General features: G+C 56.6%; 2 protein-coding genes across 4 annotated transcripts; one reads left to right on the top strand and one right to left on the bottom strand.

Moving 5' to 3' along the window:
• Position 1: 1 nt before the first annotated feature.
• Positions 2-12,397, top strand: RUVBL2 (RuvB like AAA ATPase 2). Of its 3 annotated transcripts, none has more exons than XM_066571495.1 (15): positions 2-58; positions 1,651-1,699; positions 1,975-2,030; positions 2,119-2,260; positions 4,595-4,724; positions 5,618-5,684; positions 5,799-5,905; positions 7,181-7,274; positions 7,353-7,476; positions 8,316-8,410; positions 8,495-8,613; positions 8,701-8,820; positions 9,688-9,817; positions 11,423-11,537; positions 12,263-12,397. In XM_066571495.1, exons 4-15 carry the CDS (start codon positions 2,131-2,133, stop codon positions 12,286-12,288), a joined length of 1,257 nt encoding a protein of 418 aa, XP_066427592.1. In that variant the 5' UTR covers positions 2-58; positions 1,651-1,699; positions 1,975-2,030; positions 2,119-2,130; the 3' UTR covers positions 12,289-12,397. The 3 variants fall into 3 exon arrangements, with proteins under 3 accessions (XP_066427592.1, XP_066427593.1, XP_066427594.1); XM_066571496.1 differs by lacking the exon at positions 2-58 and adding an exon at positions 744-828; XM_066571497.1 differs by lacking the exons at positions 2-58; positions 1,651-1,699; positions 1,975-2,030; positions 2,119-2,260 and adding an exon at positions 2,411-2,466.
• PNKP (polynucleotide kinase 3'-phosphatase) lies at positions 12,364-25,421 on the bottom strand. Its single transcript, XM_066571494.1, has 16 exons — positions 25,238-25,421; positions 23,710-23,756; positions 21,620-21,892; positions 20,632-20,711; positions 19,893-19,950; positions 17,600-17,707; positions 16,764-16,835; positions 16,203-16,251; positions 15,850-15,920; positions 14,825-14,917; positions 14,650-14,740; positions 13,590-13,651; positions 13,369-13,478; positions 13,159-13,246; positions 13,006-13,067; positions 12,364-12,549 (listed from the first exon to the last, which is right to left on the bottom strand). Exons 1-16 carry the CDS (start codon positions 25,353-25,355, stop codon positions 12,420-12,422), a joined length of 1,512 nt encoding a protein of 503 aa, XP_066427591.1. The 5' UTR covers positions 25,356-25,421; the 3' UTR covers positions 12,364-12,419.
• Between the last annotated feature and the right edge of the window lie 1,525 nt (positions 25,422-26,946).

Raw genomic sequence — 26,946 nt, 5'->3', positions numbered from 1 at the left:
GGCCACGCCCTCTCCCCCCGCCGCAGCCACGCCCCCAGCGCTGATTGGTCCAGACGGGGTGAGAGGGGGGACGGGACGGAGGTGCGGCCACGTGGAGGGGGGGGGTGAGGGGGGGCGGCTTAAAGGGGAAACGGCGCCTTAAAAGGGCAACGGAGGGGGGGGAGGGGATTGAGGGGTTATGAGGGGGGGTAGGAATGGGGGGACTCTAGGGAAGGGTATGGGGGGGCTCGAGGGAAGGGTGTGGGGGGGCTATGGGGCGGTTGTGGGGCTGTGGGGTGTCCGTGGGGCGGTTTATGGGGTGGTTATAGGGCAGAGTGTGCGGCATCATATGGGGGCCCCCTCTGAGGGAGGTTATGGGGTTGGTTATGGGGCAGACTGGGGCTGTGGGGCGGGTTATAGCACAGTCATGGGGTTATGGAACGTCTATGAGGCAGACTATGGGGCTGTGCTGTGTTTATGGGGCTTTTTTGTGGGGTTTTGGGGCAGGTCTGGGGTAGGTCATGGGACTCTGGGGCAGCTTGGTGCTGTGGGACACCTCATGGGGCAGTTATGGCTGTGTGAGGCACCTATGGGGCAGCTTACGGGGTTATGGGGCAAGTTCTGGAGTCGGTTTTGGGAGTTTGGGGGCCGGTTTTGGTGTTTTGGGGCCGTCCCCCCTCACAAGGGGCCCCCCGGCGGTACTGGAGGACCGCGCACCATCGAGAGGAGCGGCCAGAGCGGCCGCTCCCGCCTTTGTCCCCGCCCCCTCCGGCCCCCTGCACGTCACTTCCGGCCGAGCAGAGCGCGAGGGCAGCGCGGGAGCGAAGCGGCGCCGCCATGGCAACGGCGGTGGGGGAGGGGAACGAGGGTCTCGGGGGAGGGGGGGTTGTGAGGGGTCTGAGGGGGTGGGAGGGTCCCGGGGGTCGTTGGGAGGGTCCTAGGGGTGTTTGGGGGGGTCCTGGGGGTGTTTGAGGGGTTGCCGTGAGGGGATGGGGGAGTCCCGCATTGCCTAAGGGGATTCTGGGGGGGTCTCTGAGGGGATTGAGGGAGTCCTGGGGGTCTTCGAGAGGGTCCTGAGGGTGTCTGGGGGAGTCCTGAGGGTGTCTGGGGGGTTTTCGTGAAGGGGATGGGGGAGTCCCGGATTGCCTGGGGGGATTCTGGGGGGGTCCCTAAGGGAATTGAGGACGTCCCTGAGAGGACTGGGGAGAGAATAAAGGGGATGGGGGGGTCCTTGAATGGCTTGGGGGGTCCCTGAGAAAGATTTGGAGCAGGGATGAGGGGAATGGGGAAGTTTTGAAGGAATTTGGGGGGGTCTGAGAGCGGTTGAACGGGTCCTGAGGGGTCCCTGATGGGTTCTGAGGGAATTTGAGGGGTGGTCTGAGGGGGATTTGGGGGGTCCTGAGGGGATGGGGGGGGGGTCCTGAGGGGTCTGAGAGGGGTCCTGAGGGCTTTCAGGGGGTCCTGAGGGGCTTCAGGTGGTCCTGGGAGGTTTGAGGGGGATCTTGAGGGGGTCCTGAAGTGTTTTAGGGGATCCTGAGAGGTTTAAGGGCACTTTTGTGGGAATTGGGGGGGTTCTGAAGGGGAATTTGGGGGTCCTGGGGAGGATCTGGGAGTGGAATTTAGGGGACCCCCGCCCAGGCTGACCCCAAATCCCCCCCAATTCCCTCCCAGACCCCCAAAGTTCCTGAGGTTCGGGACGTGACCCGGATCGAGAGGATTGGTGAGACACAACCCCCTCATTTTGGGGACCTCCATTCCCTTTTAGGAACCCCCCCCACCAATTTACGGGACCCCTACCCCATTTTGGGGGTTAAATCCCATTTTTTGGGGAGGTTTGGATGATCCCAAATTTGTGGAGTGGGATCCTAAAATAGGGAAAACGGGGCTCAGAAGGATTCTGAAATTTACAGGATCGCTCCCAACTTTTTGGGGGGGATTGAGGGGGTCCCCAAAATGGGGGGGACCCCTGGTGACCCCCCCAAATTCCTCTGCCAGGCGCCCACTCCCACATCCGCGGGCTGGGCCTGGACGATGCCCTGGAACCGCGGCAGGTACGAGGATGGGGGAGGTTTGTACCTTTTGGGGAGGGGTCTGCACCCCCAAAATGTGGGGGTTCAGCCCCTGTGGGTGCCCCCCCAGGTGTCCCAGGGCATGGTGGGGCAGCTCTCGGCCCGGCGCGCCGCTGGTGTCATCCTGGAGATGATCAAGGAGGGGAAAATCGCCGGGCGCGCCGTGCTGATCGCCGGGCAGCCGGGCACGGGCAAAACGGCCATTGCCATGGGTGAGTGACCCCAAAAACATCCCAAAAATCACCCCAAAAATATCCTAAAAATATCCCCTGATCGCCGGGCAGCCGGGCACGGGCAAAACGGCCATTGCTATGGGTGAGTGACCCCAAAAACGTCCTAAAAATCACCCCAAAAACATCCTAAAAATATCCCCTGATCACCGGGCAGCCGGGCACGGGCAAAACGGCCATTGCCATGGGTGAGTGACCCCAAAAACCCTGGAAAACACCCCAAAAATATCCTAAAAATATCCCCTGATTGCGGGCAGCAGGGCATGGGCAAAACGGCCATTGCCCTGGGTGAGTGAGCCCAAAAACCCTGGAAAACACCCCAAAAATATCCTAAAAATATCCCCTGATTGTGGGCAGCAGGGCATGGGCAAAACGGCCATTGCCCTGGGTGAGTGAGCCCAAAAACCCTGGAAAACACCCCAAAAATATCCTAAATATATCCCCTGATCACCGGGCAGCAGGGCACGGGCAAAACGGCCATTGCCATGGGTGAGTGACCCCAAAAACATCCCAAAAATCACCCCAAAATATCCCAAAACCACCCCAAAAATATCCCAAAATGCCACCCAGAAACATCCCAAAAATGTCCCCAAAACCATCCCCAAATCCCACCCAAAACCATCCCCAAATCACTGAGCAGCCAGGCACGGGCGAAACGGCCATTGCTATGGGTGAGCGACCCCAAAAATGTCCTAAAAATCACCCCAAAATGTCCCTAAACCATCCCAAAAATATTCCTAAATCCCACCCAGAAACATCCCAAAAATATCCCCAAATCCCACCCAAAACCATCTCAAATCCCACCCAAAACCATCCCCAAATCACTGAGCAGCCAGGCACAGGCAAAACGGCCATTGCCATGGGTGAGTGAGCCCAAAAACCCTGGAAAACACCCCAAAAATATCCTAAAAATATCCCCTGATTGTGGGCAGCAGGGCATGGGCAAAACGGCCATTGCCATGGGTGAGTGACCCCAAAAACCCTGAAAAACACCCCAAAAATATCCTAAAAATATCCCCTGATCACCGGGCAGCAGGGCACGGGCAAAACGGCCATTGCCATGGGTGAGTGAGCCCAAAAACATCCCAAAAATCACCCCAAAATATCCCAGAAACAGCTGAAAACTATCCCCAAAACCGCCCCAAAAATATCCCAAAATGCCACCCTGAAACATCCACAAATCCCCTTCAAACGTAACCCCCGATCCCTCCAACCACCCAAAACTCCCCCAAATCCACCTCCAACTCCCCTAAACTCCCCAAATCCCCCTCCAACCCCCCTAAATCCCCCAAAAATCCCTCTCCAATCCCCCAAATCTCCCCAAAACCCCCCAAATCCCCCTCCAACCCCCAAAATCCCCCTCCAACACCCCAAAACTCCCCCATAACCCCTCCCAAATCCCCCCTAAACTCCCCCAAATCCACCTCCAGCCCCCCAAATCCCCCCCGAACTCCGCCAAATCCCTTTCCAACTCCCCCAAATCCCCTTCCCACCCCCTCAGCTCCCCAAAATGACCCCAAATCCCTTTCCAACTCCCCCAAATCCCTTTCCAACTCCCCTAGATCCCCTTCCAACCCCCTCAACTCCCCCAAAATGACCCCAAATCCCCCCTAAGCCCCCCTAAACTCCCCCAAATCCCTTTCCAACTCCCCCAAATCTCCTTCCCACCCCTTCAACTCCCCCAAACTGACTCCAAATCCCCCCCAAACCCCCCTAAACTCCCCCAAATCCCTTTCCAACTCCCCCAAATCCCTTTCCAACTCCCCTAAATCCCCTTCCCACCCCCTCAACTCCCCCAAAATGACCCCAAATCTCCCTTAAACTCCTCCTAAACTCCTCCAATCTCTCCAATCCCCTTAAACTCCCCCAAATCCCCCCTCAACTCCCCCAAAATGACCCCTAAACTCCCCCAAATCCCTTTCCAACTCCCCCAAACCCCCTTCCCACCCCCTCAACTCCCCAAAATTACCCCAAATCCCCCCTAAACTCCCCCAAATCCCCCCTAAACTCCCCCAAACCCCCCCTAAACTCCCCCAAATCCCTTTCCAACTCCCCCAAATCCCCTTCCCACCCCCTCAACTCCCCCAAACTGACCCCAAATCCCCCCCAAACTCCCCCAAATCCCCTTCCCACCCCCTCAACTCCCCAAAATGACCCCAAATCCCCCCTAAACTCCCCCAAATCCCTTTCCAACTCCCCCAAATCCCTTTCCAACTCCCCCAAATCCCTTTCCAACTCCCCCAAACCCCCTTCCCACCCCCTCAACTCCCCCAAACTGACCCCAAATCGCCCCCAAACCCCCGTTTTTCCCCCCAGGCATGGCGCAGGCCCTGGGCCCCGACACTCCCTTCACGGCCATCGCGGGCAGCGAGATTTTCTCCCTGGAGATGTCGCGCACCGAGGCGCTCACCCAGGCCTTCCGCCGCTCCATCGGCGTCCGCATCAAGTACGGGGCCATTTCGGGGGCTCCCACCCCCATTTCGGGGCTCCCCCCTCGCTTTTTGGGGTCCCCACCCTCTTCTTTTGTTCCTCCTGTTGTGTGTTTTTCTATGTTTAAATCCCTGTTGGGGTTTTTTGTTTCGTTTCGGAGCACTCGAATTTTGTCATCTCCAATTTTCAGGTCCCGTCTCAAATTTTGAGGTCCCCACCCCAATTTTAAGGGTCCCCACCTACTCCATTTTGGGGTTCCCACATCTTGTTTTTTTCTTGCTCACCGTTTTTGGGCTTTCTTGTTGGATTTTTCTCTCGTTTTATTTTGTCCACCTTATTTTTGTTTTTATTTTGGGGAACTTAGAGGGGGACCTGGGGGGATTTTGGGGGGTTGGAGGAGGATTTGGGGGATTTAGGGAGTTTGGAGGGGTGAGTTTGAGGGTTTGAGGGGAGTTTAAAATTTCGAGTTTCCTCATAATTTTGGGGTTCCTCATCCTAATTTAGATCCTCCCCCCCAATTTTGGGGTTCCCCATCCTAATTTAGGTTCCGTTCCCCAAAATCCTGATCAATTCCAGGATCTGTCCCCCAGATTTCAGAATTTTTTCTTTCATTTTCAGTCTCCCCGTCACGTTTTGTTCCTCCTGCTCCCCATTTTTTGAGCTAAATTTCATTTTTTTCTTTCCCTGTTTTGGGGCTCAACACCCCAGTTTTGGGGTTTCTACTTAAATATTGGAGTTCTCTCTGAATTTTGGGGTTCCCATATCCTGTTCTGCTACTCTGGACCCCTCAAATTTCACTCTCCACCCCAATTTTGGGGTTCCCCCACCCCGTTTAAATGTCCCAACACCCAAATTTTGGGCTTCCCCCCTCATTTTTGGGGTGTTTCCCCTTTTTTTTTTGCCTTACAGGGAGGAGACTGAGATCATCGAGGGGGAGGTGGTGGAAATCCAGATCGACCGCCCGGCCACCGGCACGGTGAGGGGGGACCCCAAAACCCCCTTTGTGCCCCCGAAAAATCCCCTTAGGAGACCCCAAAACCCATTTGAGGTTTTTTTTTGGGGTCCCCCCAAACCTTCCTCTTCCTCCCAGGGGACCAAAGTGGGGAAGCTGACGCTGAAAACGACAGAAATGGAGACCATTTATGATTTGGGGGCGAAGATGATCGAGGCCCTGAGCAAGGAGAAGGTGCAGGCAGGGTGAGTGGGGGGTCCCCCAAATTGGGGAGACCCCAAAACTTGAGGGACAACCAGGAATTGGGGTGGGGACCACAGAATTTGGGGTGGGTGGGAGTCGGAATTGGGGTGGGAGATGATTTAGGAGCTGGGGGTGAAGAGATTGAGGGGAGAAGGTGCCAATGGGGGGGAGCCCAAAATGTGGGTGAGGGGCTCTGGAATTGGGGTGGGGACCGTGAAATCTGGGGGGAAAAGGGTGGGAAATGTGAGGGGAAAATGTGGGAAATGTGAGGGGAAAAGGGTGGGAAATGTGAGGGAAAAAAGGTGGGAAATGTGAGGAGAAAAGGGTGGGAAATGTGAGGGGGAAAAGGTGGGAAATGTGAGGAGAAAAGGGTGGGAAAGATGAAGGAAGAAAAAACAGGAAATGTGAGGGGAAAAAGAGTGGGAAAGGTGAGGGGGGAAAAGGGCAGGAAATGTGAGGGGGAAAAGGAAAATATGAGGGGGGAAAAGGGTGGGGAGTGTGAGGGGAAAAGAGTGAGAAATGTGAGAGGGAAAACGGAACTGTGAGGGAAGAAAAGGGCGGGAAAAGGGAGGGGGAAAAAGGCAGGAAACGTGAGGGGAAAAAGGGAACTGTGAAGGGGGGAAAGGGTGGAAAATGTGAGGGGAGAAAAAGGGAAATGTGAGGGGGAAAAGAGGGGAATGTGAGGAGGAAAAAGGGGAGGAATGTGAGGGGAGAAAAAGGAAATGTGAGGGGAGAAAAGGGCAGGAATGTGAAGGGGAAAAAGATGGGAAATGTGAGGGGAGAAAAGGGAAATGTGAGGGGGGAAAAGGGAAATGTGAGGGGGGAAAAGGGTGGGAAATGTGAGAGGAAGAAGGTGGGAAATGTGAGGGGAGAAAAGAGAAATGTGAGGGGGGAAAAGGGCGGGAAATGTGAGGGGGAAAAAGGCAGCAAACGTGAGGGGGAAAAAAGGGAAATGTGAGGGGAGAAAAGGGCGGGAAACGTGAGGGGGGAAAAGGGAAATGTGAAGGGGGGGAAAAGGGTGGGAAATGTGAGAGGAAAAGGGAGAGAAATGTGAAGGGGAAAAAGTGGGAGATGTGAGAGGAGAAAAGGCTGAGGAACGTGAAGGGAGAAAAGGGAAATATGAGGGGGGGGAAAAGGGCGGGAAACGTGAGGGGAAAAAGGGCAGGAAATGTGAGGGGGAAAAGGGTGGGAAATGTGAGGGAAAAAAGGAAATGTGAGGGGAAAAAGGGAAATGTGAGGAGTGAAAAAAATACCAAAATATCCTGTTTTCTCCCCAGTGATGTCATCACCATCGACAAGGCCACAGGGAAGATCTCGAAGCTGGGGCGCTCCTTCACCCGAGCACGGGACTACGACGCCATGGGGGCACAGGTGAGGTTTTTGGGGGGTTTTTGGGTGGTACAGGGAGGATTTTGGGGCGGCCCTGACCCCCTGAATTCTCCCCCGCAGACGAAATTCGTGCAGTGCCCCGACGGGGAGCTGCAGAAACGGCGCGAGGTCGTTCACACGGTGTCGCTGCACGAGATCGACGTCATCAACTCCCGCACCCAGGGCTTCCTGGCCCTGTTCTCAGGTAGCCCCAGACCCCAAAACTGACCCCTAAACTGATCCCAAAATGTCCCTTACCCAGCCCAGGGCTTCCTGGCCCTGTTCTCAGGTACCCCCAGACCCCAAAACTGACCCCTAAACTGATCCCAAAAACGCCAAACTGTCCCTCACCCAGCCCAGGGCTTCCTTGCGCTGTTCTCAGGTACTCCCAGACCCCAAAACCGACCCCAAAAACCCCAAAATGTCCCTCACCCAGCCCAGGGCTTCCTTGCTCTCTTCTCAGGTACCCCCTGAACCCAAAACTGACCCCAAAAAATCCCAAACTGTCCCTCACCCAGCCCAGGGCTTCCTTGCCCTCTTTTCAGGTACCCCCAGACCCCAAAACTGACTCCACAAACCCCAAACTGACCCCAAAACCCTGAACTGTCCCTCACCCAGCCCAGGGCTTCCTTGCCCTGTTCTCAGGTACCTTCAGACCCCCAAACTGACCCCAAAAACCCCAAACTGTCCCTCACCCCGCCCAGGGCTTCCTTGCCCTCTTTTCAGGTACCCTCAGACCCCAAAACTGACCCCAAAAACCCCAAACTGACCCCAAAAACCCCAAGCCGTCCCTCACCCAGCCCAGGGCTTCCTTGCCCTATTCTCAGGTACCCCCCAGACCCCAAAACTGACCCCACAAACCCCAAACTGTCCCTCACCCATCCCAGGGCTCCCTCACTCTGTTTTTGGCTACCCCAAACTCCCAAAACTGCTCCTGAACCACCCCAGGGGTCCTGAGCCCTCTTTTTGGGGACTCTCAGACCCCAAAACTGCACCTGGGACCCCCCAAAACAGCCTCTGACCCCCCCCAAACCCCAAATGCAGGTGACACAGGTGAGATCAAGCCGGAGGTGCGGGAGCAGATCAACGCCAAAGTGGCCGAGTGGCGTGAGGAGGGCAAGGCCGAGGTCATCCCTGGGGTGAGCCCTGAGCCCCAAAAACCCCTCAAGAGCACCCCAGGATCCCCCCAAAAGTCATTAAAAGCCCCCCAAAACCCTCCCCAGGTGTTGTTCATCGATGAGGTTCACATGTTGGACATCGAGAGCTTCTCGTTCCTCAACCGGGCCCTGGAGAGCGACATGGCGCCCGTGCTGATCATGGCCACGAACCGCGGCATCACCAGGTACCTGGGCACACCTGGGCACACCTGGGCACACCTGGGCACCCCAAAAGCCGAGGTGAACCCCCTCAATGCCCACGTGTCCCTCAGGATCCGAGGCACCGCCCACCGCAGCCCCCACGGGCTCCCGTTGGATCTGCTGGACCGGCTGCTGATCATTGCCACGGCCCCGTACGGCGACAAGGAGACACGGCAGATCCTCAAAATCAGGTGGGACACCCCAAAAATCCACATGGGCGCCCCTAAATTCTCCTTGATGCCGCGCAAACCGCGCCCTGATACACCTGGGCACCCCAAACAGCATCATCGTGGTGTCTGTGGGGAGAAAGAGACCCAGAAAGTCCTCAAAATAGGGTGGGGACCCCCAAAAACCATCTCTGACATCCCCAAAATCAACCGGAACCCTGAAACCCACCCTGGACACCCCAAATGCCCTGAACTTCAAACATGGTTGGTGTCCCTCAACACACCTGGGGTGCCCCATGACTCTCTCCAGGATACCCCAAAATCTTTGTCACCCCAAAAGCCTCTTGGGGTACCCCATAACTCTCTCCAGGTGCCCTGATCAATCTTGGGGTGCCCCTTAATTCCCTCAGGGTCCCCCTTGACGCCCCAAAAGCCTCTTGGGGTACCCCATAACCCTCTCCAGGTGCTCCAGTCAATCTTGGGGTGCCCTTAATTCTCTCAGGGTTTCCTCAGACACCCCAAAAGCCTCTTGGGGTACCCCATAACTCTCTCCAGGTGCCCTGATCAATCTTGGGGTGCCCTTAATTCTCTCAGGGTTTCCTCAGACACCCCAAAAGCCTCTTGGGGTACCCCATAACTCTCTCCAGGTGCCCTGATCAATCTTGGGGTGCCCCTTAATTCCCTCAGGGTTTCCTCAGACACCCCAAAACCTCCTCTGGCCCACCCCTAATCCCTGCAAGGTGCCCCCAACCCCTTAAGGACCTTCAGTTGCCCCACTGGGTACTCCCTAACTCCTTCAGGGTACCCCAAAACCACATTGGGGGGGGGGAGCACTTTTGGGTCCCCCCTGCCCCATTTTAGGGGATCCCCTGGGCCATTTTGGGGTCGCAGGTGCGAGGAGGAAGACGTGGAGATGACGGAGGACGCGTACGCGGTGCTGACGCGCATCGGGCTGGAGACGTCGCTGCGCTACGCCATGCAGCTCATCACCGCCGCCAGCCTGGTGGCCAGAAAACGCAAGGTGGGCGCCCCAAATCCCAAAGAGACACCCCAAAATTTGGGGAATGGGGTCCTAAAACTGGGGTGAGGAGGTGGGGTGGGATGCCAAATTGTGTGGGGGGGGGGGGGCAGTGTACATGAGGTGCTGAGGGAGGTTCAGGGGGGTCTGGGGGAGGTTTGGGGTGACACGGGGGTGGGTTTGGGGTGGTCCTGGTGGTTTGGGGTCACATGTGGGGTTTGGGAAAATTTTGGGAAATGTGAGGTGGGAAAAAGAGCGGGAAATGTGAGGGGTAAAGAGTGGGAAACGTGAGGGGAGAAAAGGGTGGGAAACATGAGGGAAAATGAGAAATGAGAGAAAAAAGGGTGAGAAACGTGAGGGACAGAGCAGGGAAAAGAGCGGGAAACGTGATGGGGGAAAGGGTGGGAAACATGAGGGAGAAAAAAAGGCAGGAAATGTGAGGAGAAAGAGTGAAAAAACGGGAAAAGAGTGGGAAACATGGAGGAGTAAAGGGCAGGAAACGTGAGGGGAGAAAAGGTTGGGAAACGTGAGGGGTAAAGAGTGGGAAACATGAGGGGGAAAAAGCGGGAAATGTGAGGGGAAAAAAGAGGAGGAAAGGTGAGGGGGAAAAAGGGCGGGAAACAAGAGAGGAGAAAAAGGGCGAGAAATGTGAGGGGAAAAAATAGTGGGAAATGTGAGGGGAGAAAAGAGTGGGAAATGTGAGGAACAAAGAGCAGGAAACGAGAGGAGGAAAAGGGCAGGAAATGTGAGGGGGGAAGGGTGTGAAACATGAGGGGGAGAAAAGGCAGAAAATGTGAGGTAAAAATGGGAAACGTGAGGGGAAAAAAGGGTGGGAAAAGTAAGAGGAGAAATGGTGGGAAAGGTGAGGGGAGAAAAAGCAGGAAACGTGAGGAGGCAAGAGTGAAAAACAGGAAAAGAGTGGGAAACGTGAGGGGAGAAAAGGGCGGGAAACGCGAGGGGAAAATGGCAGGTAACATGAGGGGAGAAAAGGGAGGGAAATGTGAGGGGGAAAAGAGCAGGAAATATGAAACGAGGAAAAAAGGCAGGAAATGTGAGGAGGCAAAAGAATGAAAAACAGGAAAAGAGAGTGGGAAACATGAGGTGCAATATTGGGAAATGTGAGGGGAAAAAGAGCGGGAAATGGGAGGGGAAAAAGAGCGGGAAACGTGAGGGGAGAAAAGAGCGGGAAATGGGAGGGGAGAAAAGAGCGGGAAATGGGAGGGGAGGAAAAAAAGCAGGAAATGTGTGAGGAGAAAAAGAGTGAAAATCAGGAAAAGAGAGTGGGAAATGTGAGGGGAGAAAAGGGCGGGAAACGTGAGGGGAGAAAAGGGCGGGAAATGTGTGAGGAGAAAAAGAGTGAAAAGCAGGAAAAAAGAGTGGGAAACATGAAGTGAAATATTGGGAAACGTGAGGGGAAAAAGAGTGGGAAATGTGAGGGGGAAAAAAGAGCGGGAAACGTGAGGGGAGAAAAGGGCGGGAAACGTGAGGGGAGAAAAGAGCGGGAAATGGGAGGGGAGGAACAAAAGCAGGAAATGTGTGAGGAGAAAAAGAGTGAAAAGCAGGAGAAGAGAGTGGGAAACGTGAAGTGCAATATTTGTGGCCTCGCAGGGCGCGGAGGTGGGCGTGGAGGACATCAAGCGCGTGTACTCGCTGTTCCTGGACGAGTCGCGCTCCACGCAGTACATGAGGGAGTACCAGGAGGCCTTTCTGTTCAACGAGCTCCGTGAGTACCTGGGGACACCTGGGGGGACACCTGGGGGTCCCCAGAACAGCGTGGGTAACATGGGGCAACGTGGGGGGGTAAAAATGGGAGAAAATTGGGGTAAAACGGTCAAAAATGATGAGGTAGGGAGTGGAAATAGAAGGAAAAATCATGAGGATTGGGCAGAACAGCAGGAAAAATGGTAAAAATGGATGGAGTTTGACAAAAGCAGGATAAAAAAGGGGGGGGGGAAATGGAAGAAGTAGAGGAAAAAATGTGCCATACAGGGCAAAATATGAGAAATTTAGTAAAAAATGAGGAAATTGGGTGTATGAGGGAGAAAAATATAGAAGTTGAGGAATTGGGGCAAACAGAGGGGAAGTTGAGTAAGAATGGGTTCAAAATCAGGCAGCATGAAATGCAAAATGAAGAAATGGGAGAAAGGGGGAAACTTGGGCAAAAATAAGGAGAGAAGTTGGCTAAAAATTGGGTAAAAAGGGGAGAAATAGAAAAAAGTTGAAACAAAGTTGGGGGCAGAGGGGTGAAATGGGGAGAAATTAGGTGGAAATTAGGGAAATCACATTAAAAATAGTAAAAATTAATAAAATGGAGGAATTGAGACAAAAGTAAGTGGAAATGGGATGGAAATTGGGTAAAAGCAGGGGAAAATAGATAAAAATGAAGGAAAAGGGGTGAATTGGGGATTTGGGGGTGCTGACCCAGCTGCTTCTTCCTTCTCTCGACAGAGGGTGAATCCATGGAAACACCGTGACCCCCTCCCCCCATTTCCCCTCCCCCACTTACCCCTCCCCCACTTTGTACAATAAATCCGATTTGGAGCCCAAAATTTCCCAAAAATTGGGGAAGGGGCAGTGCCTTTATTTGGGGGTTCAGTGGGGGTCTTCATCCATCGCTGAACTGGAAGAAGAGGCGCCTTCGTTGGGGGTCTGGGGGGTCCCCAAAATGGGGCACAAAGGGGATCTGGAGGATTTGGGAGAAGCCTTCGGAGAGGTCGGGGGCCACAAATTGTTTCCTGAGGGGGAGGAAATGGGGAAAAATCACCTGGATTTGGGTAAAGTGGGAGGAAAAACCAGCAAAAATGGGATAAACCCACCGAAGATAGAAGGGAGGAGGAAAAGGTAAAAGCCCACCCAAAATGAGGAAGAATAGAACAGGGAAGAACCCCCAAAACTGGAAAAGAGGCAAAAATACGGAAAAGAGAACAAAAAAAAGTAATGGGGCTAAATAATGGAGAAAAGGGCAAAAAACCCCAAACCAGCCCCAAATTTCCCCAATCCCCCAAAGCCTCTCTAAACCATCCCTACAGAGCTCCCAAAACATCTCGAATGCCCCAAAATTCCTCTCAGATCCCCCAAAATCCCCTCCAAGCCCCTTTAGATCCTTCCCAGAGATTCCCCAAAATGCTCCAGATCCCCCAAAATTCCCCCTGGGTCCCCCCAGACCCCCCCCAAACCCAATCCCCTCTCACTTGTAGCTGAACAGAACAGCGTCAGTGACGGGGACGTGGCCGCTTTGCGTCATATCCCGGAACTTTTTGGGGTGAAAACCCAAAGAAAAAGGTTCAGGGGGTGCTGAGGGTTCAGGAGGAGGAGGATCAGGACCCCCTCAGCCCCCTCCTCACCCTGCAGTTGTGCCGTGCCTGCTCCAGGCTCGCCGTGAACTGGAGGCACCGACACGGCACCGCGGCCTCCCGGGCGCAGGACACGAACCTGAGGGGGAGCAGGGCGGGTCAGGGGATCCCCAAAACCCCAGAAAACCCCAAGGGTTGGGGGAAGCAGCTCCCAGTTCCATCCCAGTGCCCTCCCAGTGCCATCCCAGTGCCCAGACTGGCCTTTGCCGTGATTCAGGGTCAGGGTTGGTGTTGTCCACAACGACGGAGTGGCCCCGAGCCAGGGCGGCCGAGCAGGCAGAGATGCAGCGTTGCCACGAGCCCAGCGTGTCCTGGCGGTGACAGGGGTGGCACAGCAGTCACACTGTGGCTCCACAGGCAGGGACACGGCGTGGCCGTGAGCCCCGGGTGCCCTGGAGGTCACGCAGGGCTCAGGAACTCACCCTGTTCACGTATTCGTATCCTGCCGGGACCAGGTGCCGCTTCACGAAAGTGGATTTGCCAGCTGCGGGGAAAGGTTTTCCTTTTTCCTCGCACATTCCCCACAGTTTTCCAGAGTTTTCCAACCCTTCTTTCCCCCCTCACATTTTACCTTTTTGCTCTCACATTTCCTGCTCTTTTCCCCCTCACATTTCCCCCTTTTTTCCCCTCATGTTTCCTGCATTTTGTCTCATTTCTCACCCGTTTCTCCCCTCACATTTCCTGCCATTTTCCCCTCATATTTCCCACCTCTTTTCCCCTCACGTTTCCCATCCTTTCCCCCCCTCATGTTTCCCGCCCTTTCTCCCCTCACGTTTCCCCTTTTTCTCCTCACGTTTCCTGCTCTTTTTCCCCTCACATTTCCCACCATTTTCCTCTCAAATTTCCTACCATTTTCTCCTCACGTTTCCTGCCCTTTTTCCCCTCACATTTCCCCCCCTTTTCTCCCTTCCCCAGGAATGTTTCCTGCCATTTTCCCCTCAAATTTTCCACCCTTTTTCCCCTCACGTTTTCCCTTTTTCCCCTCACATTTCCTGCGCTTTTTTGTCTCATTTCCTACCCTTTTCTCCCCTCACGTTTCTCCCTTTTCTCCCCTCACATTTCCCCCTTTTCCCCTCAAATTTTCCACCGTTTTTGTCCCCTCACATTTCCCGCCTTTTTCCCCCTCACGTTTCCCGCCATTTTCCCCTCACATTTCCTGCCCTTTTCCCAGTTTCTCACCATTTTCCCCCCTCATGTTTTCTGCCCTTTTCTCCCCTCACATATCCCCCTTTTTCCCCTCACATTTCCTGCCATTTCCCCCTCACATTTCCAGCTCTTTTTCCCCCTCACGTTTCCCGCCATTTTCCCCCCTCACATTTCTCGCAATTTTTCCCCCCCTTTTTTCCCCTTTTCTCCCATTAGGGATCAGAACCAGAGCTGGGTCCACAGCCATTGCAGGGGTCAGCGGTCACTCTCTGGTCACTCACTGGTCACTCTCTGGTCACTCACTGGTCACTCACTGGTCACTCACTGGTCACTCACCCCCAGGGAAGCCGACGGTCAGCAGCACCTCGGGCCTGTCCGACACCAGCTCAGCCTCGGGGACCTCTTGGGTGACTTTGTCCAGGTCACGCTGGGGACAAAGGTCAAAGGTCAGCATTGGGGTCAGGCTGCTCTTGGGGTCAGGAGTCACTCACGGGGTCAGGGGGTCACTCACGGGGTCAAAGGCCGGGAGGTCAAAGGGCGCCGGGGCCCAGCCCAGGAACTCTTCCTCAGGAGTCAGGAACCGGAGCCCAGCATTGAGAGCAAACTGGGAATACTGGGATTAACTGGGGGAACTGGGAACACTGGGGGAACTGGGATCAACTGGGGAAACTGGGGGAACTGGGATCAACTGGGGAAACTGGGGGAACTGGGAACACTGGGGGAACTGGGATCAACTGGGGAAACTGGGGGAACTGGAACACTGGGATCAACTGGGGAAACTGGGGGAACTGGGGGAACTGGGATCAGCTGGGGAAACTGGGGGAACTGGGAACACTGGGATCAACGGGGGGAACTGGGAACACTGGGATCAACTGGGGAGGGACTGAGGGGTGAACTGGGGGGCACTGGGGTCAAGTGGGGGAACTAGGGAGTGAACTGGGGGAACTGGGATTAACTGGGAGAACTGGGAACACTGGGGGAACTGGGAACACTGGGATCAACTGGGGGAACTGGGAACACTGGGGGAACTGGGAACACTGGGATCAACTGGGGGAACTGGGGAGGGACTGAGGGGTGGACTGGGGGCACTGGGGTCAAGTGGGGGAACTAGGGAGTGAACTGGGGGAACTGGGATTAACTGGGAGAACTGGGAACACTGGGAAGGACTGGGAGAACTGGGATCAACTGGGAAGGACTGGGAGAACTGGGAGAACTGGGATCAACTGGGAAGGACTGGGAGGACTGGGAGAACTGGGATCAACTGGGAAGGACTGGGAGAACTGGGAACACTGGGATCAACTGGGGGAACTGGGGAGGGATTGGGGGAACTGGGGGCTGAACTGGGAGGGGGCACAGGGTGGAGCTCTCATGGATTTGGGGGTCTCAGGGGCGATTTGGGGGTGTCGGGGGGAATTTGGGGGTGTTGGGGGGATCCCCAGGGGGTTTTGGGGTCCCAGGGCAGGTTTTGGGGTGTCAGGGGGGATTTGGGGGTGTCAGGGGGGGGTTTGGGGTCCCCAGGGGGTTTTGGGGTCCTACCAATCGGTCGCTGCAGGAAAAATCCTTTTTCTTCCTCCCCGGGGCCCAATTCGGGGGGCGTCCGGCAGCGTCTGGGGGGGAAATGGGGGTTTGGGGAGGGGCTGGGACCCCCCCCCCCAGCACCCCAAAATCCCCCAGGCCCCCAAAACTTCCCCAAAATTGCCCAAACTTCCCCAAAATTCCCCCCAGGACCCAAAAACTTCCCCAAAATTCCGCCAGGACCCCCAAAACTTCCCCAGAATTCTCCCAAATTCCGCCAGGACCTCTCAAAAATTCCGCAGAATTCCCGCCAGGACCCCCAGAATTCCCCAAAATCCCCCAAAATTCCCCCCAGCCCCCCCCCATTTTCTCACCCCCCACGTAGAAGCTCTCGGGCACCGACACCTCCACGTCCCCGTTGGCCTGCGGGAACCAAACCAGTTCACACCAGTTCACACCAGTGACCTCCCCCAACGGCTCCCAGTGCTCGCCCTCAGTTCCCAGTCCCTCCCAGTCTCCTCCCAGCCCCTTCCCAGTCCCTCCCATTGTTCCCCAGTCTCTCCCAGTCTCTTCCCAGTCCCCCCCAGTCCCTCCCAGTCCCTCCCAGTTCCTCCCAGTGCCCCCCCAGCTCCTCCCCAGTGTCCCCACTCGGTTCCCAACAACCTCCCAGTAACTCCCAGTAGCTCCCAATCCCTCCCAGTCCCTTCCCAGTACCCCCCCCCTCAGTTCCCAGTTCCTTCCCAGTCTCTCCCAATATATCCCAGTATATTCCAATCCCCTCCCAGTCCCCTTTAACTCGCTCCCAGTCCCTCCCAGTCTCTCCCAATCCCCCCCAGTCCCTCCCAATCCCCTCCCAGTCCCTCCCAGTATATCCCAATCCCCCCCCCAGTCCCTCCCAGTATATCCCAGTATATCCCAGTCCCTCCCAGTCCCACCTTCTCACACAGGTGCTCCCACATTCCCAGCACTGGTTTCCTGTAAATCCCCGGCCCCGTGGCCACCAGCACCTGAATTGAGGGGGGGATCGATCAAACACCCCCAGACCCTTCGGGAGGGGGGGGATCCCCGAATTTTGGGGGGATTTGGGGATCCCAGGGGGAGGTTGGGGTGTCCCAAAGTGGATTTGGGGATCCCAGAATGGGTTGGGGGGGGTCCCAGGGAGAATTTGGGGTTCCCAGGGGGGGTTTGGGCATCCCAGGATGGATTTGGAGGTCCCAGGGGGGGTTTGGGGGTCCTGGAGGGGATTTGGGGGTCCCAGAGTGGGATTTGGGGGTCCCAGAGTGGATTTTGGGGGTCCCAGAGTGGATTTTGGGCAGGAGAGGTTTGGGGCTCCCAGAGTGGATTTTGGGGGTCCCAGGGTGGATTTTGGGGGTCCCAGAGTGGATTTTGGGGTCCCAGGAGAGGTTTGGGGGTCCCAGGTTGGATTTGGGGTTCCCAGAGTGGATTTTGGGGGTCCCAGAGTGGGATTTGGGATCCCAGGGGGTTCCCAGAGTGGATTTTGGGGGTCCCAGAGTGGGATTTGGGATCCCAGGGGGTTCTCAGAGTGGATTTTGGGGGTCCCAGAGTGGGATTTGGGATCCCAGGAGAGGCTTGGGGTTCCCAGGGTGGATTTTGGGTTCCCAGGGTGGGTTTGGGGTCCCAGAGTGGATTTTGGGGGTCCCAGGAGAGGTTCGGGGTTCCCAGGGTGGATTTGGTGTTCCCAGGGTGGATTTTGGGGTTCCCAGGGTGGATTTTGGGGGTTCCCAGAGTGGATTTTGGGGGTCCCCCAGACCTGCAGGGCCACCCCGAGTTTCTCCATCACCGCCTCCACCTTGGCCTGGAACAGCTCCGGGCGCTGCCGGCCCCGGGCGATGCCGAGCTGGTTGGTGAACACCACGAGCTGGGGGGCACCGAAACAATGGGGTTTGGGGGGATTTGGGGGGGTTTGGAGGGGATTTGGGGGCTTTGGAGGGGATTTGGGGGCTTTGGAGGGGATTTTAGAGGGTTTGGGGGGGATTTGGGGGGGATTTTAGGGGGTTTGGAGGGGATTTTAGGGCGTTTGGGGGGGATTTGGGGGGGATTTTAGGGGGTTTGGGGGGGATTTTAGGGCGTTTGGGGGGGATTTGGGGGGGATTTTAGGGGGTTTGGGGGGGATTTTAGGACGTTTGGGGGGGATTTTAGGGGGTTTGGAGGAGCCACTAAGGGGTTTGGGGGGGATTTGGAGGCCTTTGGGGGGGATTTTAGGGGGTTTGGGGCACATTGTAGGGGGTTTGGAGAAGCCCCTGGGGGTTTGGGGGGGATTTTGGGGCCTTTGTTGGGGGATTTAGGGGGGTTTGGAAGGATTTGAAGGGGATTTTAGGGGGTTTGGAGGAGTCCCTAAAGGGTTTGGGGGGGATTTTAGAGGGGTTGGGGGGGATTTAGGGGGTCTGGGGGGATTTAGGGGGCTTTGAAGGGGATTTTAGGGGGTTTGGAGGAGTCCCTAAAGGGTTTGGGGGGGATTTTAGGGGGTTTGGGGGGGATTTTAGAGGGTTTGGGGCACATTTTAGGGTGTTTGGAAGAGCCACTAAGGGGTTTGGGGAGATTTTCAAGGGTTTGGAGAAGCCCCTGGGGGTTTGGGAAGGATTTTGGGGGCTTTGGGGGGGATTTAGGGGGTCTGGGGGGATTTAGGGGGCTTTGAAGGGGATTTTAGGGGGTTTGGGGGAGCCCCTGAAGGGTTTTGGGGAGGTTTGGGGGGGGATTTTGGGAGGTATTTTAGGGGATTTGGAGGAGCTCCTAAGAGGTTTGGAGGGGATTTTAGAGGGTTTGGGGGGATTTTAGAGGGTTTGGGGGGATTTTAGGGGGTTTGGAGGAGCCCCTGGGGGTTTGGGGAGGATTTTGGGGCCTTTGGGGGGGATTTAGGGGGGTTTGGAAGGATTTGAAGGGGATTTTAGGAAGTTTGGAGGAGCCACTAAGGGGTTTGGGGGGGATTTTAGAGGGTTTGGAGGGGATTTTAGGGCGTTTGGGGGGGATTTTAGGGGGCTTGGGGGGGATTTTATGACATTTGGGGGGGATTTTAGGGGGTTTGGAGGAGCCACTAAGGGGTTTGGGGGGATTTTAGGGGGTTTGGAGGAGCCACTAAGGGGTTTGGGGGGATTTTAGGGGGTTTGGGGAGGATTTTAGAGGGTTTGGGGGGATTTTAGGAGGTTTGGAGGAGCCACTAAGAGGTTTGGAGAGATTTTGGGGCCTTTGGGGGGGATTTAGGGGGTGTGTGGGAGGATTTGGGGGGGTTTGGAAGGATTTGAAGGGGATTTTAGGGGATTTGGGGGGGATTTAGGGGGTCTGGGGAGGATTTAGGGGGGTTTGAAGGGGATTTTAGGGGGTTTGGAGGAGCCCCTAAGGGGTTTGGGGGAGATTTTGGGAGGTTTGGGGGGGGGATTTAGGGGGGTTTGAAGGGAATTTTAGGGGGTTTAGGGGAGCCCCTGAGGGCTTTGGGGCTTTTGGGAGCTCAATGGGGTCTTGGGGAGGAACCAGAGAGGACAAAAAATGGGGTTTGGGGGGATTTTAGGGGGTTTTGGGGGGGAATTTAGGGGCTGTGGGGGGGGATTTAGGGGGGTTTGGAAGGATTTGAAGGGGATTTAGGGGGTTTGGAGGGGATTTTAGGGGGTTTGGGGGAGCCCCTGAAGGGTTTTGGGGAGGTTTGGGAACTCAATGAGGTCTTGGAGAGAAACCTAGGAGGGCAGAAATGGGATTTGGGGGCATTTTGGGGGGGTCTGGGAGGGATTTAGGGGGTCTGGGGGGGATTTAGGGGGGTTTGAAGGGGATTTTAGGGGGTTTTGGGGGGATTTTAGGGGGTTTTGGGGGTGGATTTGGGGGGTCTGGGGGTGGATTTGGGGGGTCTGGGAGGGATTTTAGGGAAGTTGGGGATTTTGGGGTGGGTTTGGGATCTCAGTGGGGTCTTGTGGGATCCTGGGATGCCCCAAGAGAACGAAATGGAAATGGGATTTTGGGGAGGGGTCTGAAAGGATTTGGGGGTCCTGAAGTGATTTTGGGGGTCCTGAAGCGATTTTGGGGATCCCAAGATTGAATTTTTGGGGAGGGGGTCCCACCTTATACCCCTCGTTCTGCAGCTGCTTCAACTTTTTGGGGACCTCAGGGTACAAAATCCTTTGAGATGAAGGAAAAAAAACAAAACAAAAATTGAGGGGAGACCCCCAAAATCAACCCCCCAGAAACGCCCCCAGGCCCCCCCCAAAAACACCCCCAGACCCCCAAAACCAACCCCCAGACCCCCCAAAAACGCCCCCAGAGCCCCCCAAAAACGCCCCCAGGCCCCCCAAAAACGCCCCCAGACCCCCCAGAAACGCCCCCCAGACCCCTCAAAAACGCCCCCAGACCCCACAAAAAACGCCCCCCAGGCCCCCCAAAAACGCCCCCAGACCCCCCCAAAAACGCCCCCAGAGCCCCCCAAAAACGCCCCCAGACCCACGAAAAACGCCCCCAGACCCCCCCAAAAACGCCCCCCAGACCCCTCAAAAACGCCCCCAGACCCCACAAAAAACACCCCAGGCGCCCCAAAAACGCCCCCAGACCCCCCCAAAAACGCCTCCAGACCCCCCAAAAACGCCCCCAGACCCCCCAAAACGCCCCCAGACCCCCAAAACCAACCCCCAGACCCCCCAAAAACGCCCCCAGACCCCCCAAAAACATCCCCAGACCCCCCAAAAACGCCCCCCAGACCCTCCAAAAACGCCCCCAGACCCTCCAAAAACGCCCCCAGAGCCCCCCAAAACGCCCCCAGAGCCCCCCAAAAATGCCCCCAGACCCCCCAAAACGCCCCCTCCTCACCTCCAGTCATCGGGGCTGGTGGGGAAAACCTTCCCCGAGCGGGTGGTGATGAGGGTCCCGTCCAGGTCAAACCCTGCAATCTGGGGGGTCCCCAAAACATGGAGGGGTCAGAGACCCCCCCAGGACCCCCAAATCCCAACCCAGGAATTCGGGGAGGGGGGGTTTCAGCCATTTGAGGGGGATTTTTGGGGGTCTTTGTGGGGGGAAAAAAGGGGTGAGATTTGGGGGGTCTGAGGGGGAATTTGAGGGGAGGGGGTGTCTCTGAAATGGGGGGGACGGGCACGGGACCCTCAAATCCCCCTCCCCAAAATCCCCAATATCCCCCCTCCCAAAATCCCCCCTCCCCAAAATCCAGAAATCCCCCTCCCCAAATCCCCAAATCCCCCTCCCCAAAATCCCCAAAATCCCCAAATCCCCCTCCCCAAAATCCCCAAATCCCCCTCCCCAAAATCCCCAAAATCCCCAAATCCCCCAAATCCCCAAATCCCCCTCCCCAAAATCCCCAAAATCCCCAAATCCCCCTCCCCAAAATCCCCAAAATCCCCAAAATCCCCAAATCCCCCTCCCCAAAATCCCCAAAATCCCCAAAATCCCCAAATCCCCTAAAGTCCCCAAATCCCCCTCCCCAAATCCCCCAAAATCTCCAAATCCCCCTCCCCAAAATCCCCAAAATCCCCAAATCCCCCTCCCCAAAATCCCCAAAATCCCCAAAATCCCCAAAATCCCCAAATCCCCCTCCCCAAAATCCCCAAAATCCCCAAAATCCCCAAAATCCCCAAATCCCCCTCCCCAAAATCCCCAAAATCCCCAAATCCCCCTCCCCAAAATCCCCAAAATCCCCCTCCCCAAAATCCCCCAATCCCCCTCCCCAAATCCCCAAATCCCCCTCCCCAAATCCCCCAAATCCCCAAATCCCCCTCCCCAAATCCCCAAAATCCCCCAATCCCCCTCCCCAAATCCCCAATCCCCCTCCCCAACCCCCCCTTACCTTGGTGCTGGGCAGGACCCCCGAGGGGGTGAAGATGAGGAGGGGTCCCAGTTTCTGCCACCCCCCCCGGGAGGGGTCTGGGGGGGCCCTGTGGGTTGGGGGAGGGTCCTGGGGGGGGCTCGGGGGGCGTTTTTTGGGGTGGGGGCTCCCCTGGAAGTGCAGCACCAGGGGGTACCTCCCGTTCACCAGCAGCAGGGTCTGCCCAGGGGCCAGGGTCCCGCAGCCCCCCCGGCCCAGCACGGACCCCCCCAGCGAGCTGGGGTTCACCCCGAGCTGGGGAGCAAAGGGTTAAAGGGTTACAGGCTGCCCCGCCCCAAAAATCCCAAAAAATCCCCCCCAAAATCCCAAAAAATCCCCCCCCAAAATCCCAAAAAATCCCCCCCAAAATCCCGTAAATACCCCCCAAAAAATTGCATAAATCCCCTCCCCCAAAAATCCCATAAAATCCCCCAAAAAAACCCTCCCCAAAATCCTATAAAGCCCCCAAAAGTTCCATAAATGCCCCCAAAAAAATCTCCCCAAAATCCCATAAATCTCCCCAAAATACCCTCCCCAAAATCCCATAAATCCCCCAAAAAAACCCTCCCCAAAATCCCAGAAATCTCCCCAAAAAAACCCTCCCCAAAATCCTATAAAGCCCTCTAAAATTCCATAAATGCCCCCCCAAAAAATCTCCCCAAAATTTCATAAATCCCCCCCCAAAATGCCCTCCCCAAAATCCCATAAATCCCCCAAAAAACCCTGCCCCAAAATCCCATAAATCCCCCCAAAAAACCCCAAAATCCTATAAAGCCCTCTAAAATTCCATAAATGCCCCCAAAAAAATCTCCCCAAAATTTCATAAATCCCCCAAAAAACCCTCCCCAAAATCCCATAAACACCCCAAAAAAACCCACAAAATCCCCCCAAAACCCCTCCCCAAAATCCCATTAATCCCCCCAAAAAACTCTCCCTAAATCCCATAAATACCCTCAAAACCCCTCCCCAAAAATCCCATAAATCCCCCCAAAAAAACCGTGCCCAAAATCCCTCAGACCCCCCAAAAACGCACCCCTATATGACCCCAAATCACCCCAAAAAACCCTCCCCAAAATGACCCCAAATCCCCCCAAAACCCCTTTAAGCACCCCCAAAATTCCCCCAAACCCCTCCAGGACCCCCCAAAATCCCCCCAGGACCCCCCAAAATCCCCCCAGACCCCTCTACGCACCCCAAAACCCCCTGAAGCCCCCTCCCAAACCCCTTTATGCACCCCCAAAACCCCTCCAGAACCCCCCAAAACCCCTCCGGAACCCCCCGAAACCCCTTTGAGCCCCCCCAAATCCCCTCAAAACCCCTCCAAATCCCCCTAAACCCCCCCCAGGACCCCCCGAAACCCCTTTACGCACCCCCAAAACTCCTCCAAACCCCTCCAGGACCCCCCAAAACCCTCCCAAAATCCCCCCAGGACCCCCCAAAATCCCCCCAGACCCCTCTACGCACCCCAATACCCCCTTAAGCCCCCTCCCAAACCCCTTTATGCACCCCCAAAACCCCTTTGATCCCCCCAAAACCCCTTTGAGCCCCCCCAAAACCCCCCAGGCCCCCTCAAAACCCCTCCAAATCCCCCCCAAAACCCCCCCAGGACCCCCCAAAACCCCTTTGAGCCCCCCCAAATCCCCTCAAAACCCCTCCAAATCCCCCTAAACCCCCCCCAGGACCCCCCAAAACCCCTTTACGCACCCCCAAAACTCCTCCAAACCCCTCCAGGACCCCCCAAAACCCTCCCAAAATCCCCCCAGGACCCCCCAAAATCCCCCCAGACCCCTCTACGCACCCCAAAACCCCCTTAAGCCCCCTCCCAAACCCCTTTATGCACCCCCAAAACCCCTTTTGAGCCCCCCCAAATCCCCCCAGGTCCCCTCAAAATCCCACTAACCCTCCCCAGGATCCCCCAAAACCCCTTTAAGCACCCCCAAAACTCCCCCAAACCCCTCCAGGACCCCCCAAAATCCACCCAGGACCCCCCCAAAATCCCCCCAGGATTCCCCAAACCCCCCCCCAGGACCCCCCAAATCCCCCAGGACCCCCCAAAATCCCCCCCTCCCCACCTGCGTGACCCGGGCCGTGCCCTCGGCGTAGTTGGCCACGATCTCCACTGTGGGGAGGGGGCACAGTTGGGGACCCCCCCGAGCCCCCCAAAAATGGGGGACGGGGAGGGGGAACCCACAAAAGTGGCCCCAGAGACTGGAGGGGGGGTTTGGGAGGAATTTGGGGGTTCTGGGGGGTGAATTTTGGGGTTTTCTGGAGGAAAATATTTGGGGGTTCTGGGGGAGAATTTGGGGGTCCTAGCGGGGAGAATTTGGAATTCTGGGGGTGAATTTGGGGGTCCCGGGGGAGAATTTGGGGGGTGAATTTGGGCGTCTTGGGGGTGAATTTGGGGGTTGAAATTTGGGGGTCCCGGGGGAGAATTTGGGGGTGAATTTGGGGTTTTGGGAGTGAATTTGGGGGTCCTGGGGGGTTGAAATTTGGGCGTTCTGGGGGAGGGGGAAATTTGGGGGTCCTGGGAGTGAATTTGGGGGGTGAATTTGGGGTTTTTTGGGAGTGAATTTGGAAGTCCCAGGGGGGGAATTTGGGGGTTTTTGGGGGTGAATTTGGGGGATGAATTTGGGGGTTCTGGTGGGAAATATTTGAGGGTTCTGGGGGGTGAATTTGGGGGTCCTGGGGGGGAATTCAGGGGTTCTGGGGGGAATATTTGGGGGTCCTGGGAGGGAATATTTGGGGGACTTGGGGGGGAATATTTGGGGGTCCTGGGGGTGAGAACTTGGGGGGTGAATCTGGGGGGTAATATCTGAGGGTTCTAGGGGAAAATATTTGGGGGTCCTGGGGGAAAATATTTGGGGATCCTGGGACTAAAATTTGGGGATTCTGGCGGGCGAATTTGGGGGGTCCTGGGGGTGAATTTTGGGAGTGAATTTGAAAGCCCCAGGGGGTGAATGTGGGGGTTCTGGGAGCTGAATATTTGGGGGTCCTGGGGGGGAATTTCTGGGGATCTTGGAGGTGAATTAATGGGTTCTGGGGGGGTGAAACTTGGGGGCTCCGAGGGCCAAATTTGGAGGTCTTGGGGAGGATATTTGGGGGCCCTGATAGGGAATGTTTGGGGGTCTTGGGGGGCGAAATTTGAGGGTCCTGGGGGTGAATTTGGGGGCTCTGAGGGCAAAATTTGGAGATCTTGGGGAGAATATTCGGGGGTCCCAAAGGATGAAATTGAGGGTCTTGGGGGCGAAATTTGGGGGTCCTGGGGGGGAGAATTTGGAGGTCATGGGGGGCGAATTTGGGGCTCATGAGAGGGAGAGAATTTGGGGGTCATGGGAGGGAATACTTGGGGGTTTTGGGGGGTGAATTTGGGAGTCCTGAGGGAGGGAATTTGGGGGCCCTGGTGAGAGAATTTGGGGGATGAATTTGGGGGTCCTGGGGGTTCATTGGGGGGCTCCCATGACTCGTTGGTGGTTGGGGGTCCCGGTGCCCATAACCGAGGGCACGGGGGGGTCCCGGGCGGGCTCTGAGGGGGCCCTGGTGGCTCTGGGAGTGGTCCCGGGGTAGTCCCGAGGGGGGTCCCGGGGGTCTCCCCACACCCACCCTGCTGCCGGGAGCACTTGCGGTCGGTGACGCCGGTGAGGGGCCCGCGGCCCAGCAGCACGGGCTGCCCGTCGGGAAGCGCCACGGGCCCGGCCAGACCGCGCAGCTCGGCCCGCATGGCTCCGGAACCGGGACAGAACCGGAACCGGCACCGAGACCGGCACCGGAAGCGGCACCGGAGCGACCCCGGCCGGGCACCACAGCCTCTTCCTGTCTGTGTGACGTCACTTCCGTACGTAGCCCCGCCCCCTTATTGGGTCATTCCCGCCCTTTTTGTCCTTGCAAAGCCGCGCCCCCTTCAGGCTTTAGTCACGCCCACACACTCTAGGCCACGCCTCTTTACTGGACAGGCCGCGCCCCTTTTTGCGCCTCTGAGGCGACTTCCGGTCTTTCTCCGCCGCCGCTTCCGGTGGTTGAGCAGCACCGCGACGCCTCCTGGCGGTGGAGGACGGGGTGGGTCCTCCAAGGCTGGGGGGAACTGGGAGGGAACCTGGGAGGGGTTTGGGGGGCAGTGGGAGGGGCTGGGAGGGGATTGAGGGGCACTGAGAGGGACTGGGAAGGACTGGGGCACTGGGAGGAGTTGGGGGGGGCACTGGGATAGACTGGGAGGGACTGGGAGAGGTTTGGGAGGCATTGGGAGGGTCTGGGAAGGACTGGGAGGGAACTGGGAGGGACTGGGAGGGACTGGGAGGGAACTGGGAGGGGTTTGGTGGGCACTGGGACCACCCCATGACCCCGTGACCCCCCCATGACCCCAAGTGCCACCAAGTGTCACCTTTATTGCCTGGGGGGGGGAATGGGTGGCCTTGGCTCGAGTCACGACATGGCCCCAGCGTCACGACATGGCCTTGGTGGCCTCAGTGGCCTCGGTGGCCTCGTGTCCCTCTGGGAGCTCTTGTGCCCTGCCCTCCCAGTTTGGCTTCGTTCACCCCAGTTCATCCAAGTGCACCCCAGTTTGTTCTGGTGCGGTCCCAGTTCATCCTCCTTCATTCCAGTCCATCCCAGTGCACTCCCAGTGCACTCTAGTCCATCCCAGTGCACTCCAGTCCATCCCAGTTAATTCCAGTCCATCCCAGTTCACTCCCAGTGCATCCCAGTCCATCCCAGTGCACTCCAGTCCATCCCAGTTCATTCCAGTCCATCCAGGTGCACTCCCAGTGCATCCCAGTCCATCCCAGTGCACTCCAGTCCAACCCAGTGCACTCCCAGTTCATCCTCCTCCATTCCAATCCATCCAGGTGCGCTCCCAGTGCATCCCAGTGCATCCCAGTGCATCCCAGTCCATCCCAGTCCATCCAGGTGCACTCCCAGTTCATCTCAGTGCACTCCTGGTTCATCCTCCTCGAATCCAGTTCATCTTGGTGCACTCCCAGTCCATCCCAGTGCACTCCCAGTCCATCCAGGTGCACTCCCAGTCCATCCCAGTCTATCCCAGTGCACTCTCAGTTCATTCCAGTCCATTCCAGTGCATCCCGGTGCACTCCCAGTTCATCCTCCTCCATTCCAATGCATCTTGGTGCACTCTCAGTCCATCCCAGTGCACTCCAATCCATCCCAGTTCATTCCAGTTCATCCAGATGCCCTCCCAGTGCACTCCAGTTCATTCCAGTCCATCCAGGTGCACTCCCAGTTCATTCCAGTGTACCCAGGTGCACTCCCAGTGCATCCCAGTATATCCAGGTGCACTCCCAGTTCATTCCAGTCCATCC

This window comes from Molothrus aeneus, unplaced genomic scaffold (assembly GCF_037042795.1).
Source record: "Molothrus aeneus isolate 106 unplaced genomic scaffold, BPBGC_Maene_1.0 scaffold_70, whole genome shotgun sequence".
Lineage (NCBI taxonomy): Eukaryota > Metazoa > Chordata > Aves > Passeriformes > Icteridae > Molothrus > Molothrus aeneus.
The sequence above is the reverse complement of the archived record's forward strand: the minus strand, read 5'-3'. Positions and strand labels throughout refer to the sequence as shown.

Coding starts and splice junctions, on each gene's coding strand:
- RUVBL2 (XM_066571496.1), top strand. Junction 2,261..4,594: donor CAAAACGGCCATTGCCATGG/GTGAGTGACCCC, acceptor TTTTCCCCCCAG/GCATGGCGCAGGCCCTGGGC. Junction 11,538..12,262: donor CTTTCTGTTCAACGAGCTCC/GTGAGTACCTGG, acceptor TTCTCTCGACAG/AGGGTGAATCCATGGAAACA.
- PNKP (XM_066571494.1), bottom strand. CDS start 25,355: ATGCGGGCCGAGCTGCGCGGTCTGGCCGGGCCCGTGGCGCTTCCCGAC. Junction 21,893..23,709: donor GCACGGCCCGGGTCACGCAG/GTGGGGAGGGGG, acceptor TTTGCTCCCCAG/CTCGGGGTGAACCCCAGCTC. Junction 13,652..14,649: donor GACCGTCGGCTTCCCTGGGG/GTGAGTGACCAG, acceptor CTTTCCCCGCAG/CTGGCAAATCCACTTTCGTG.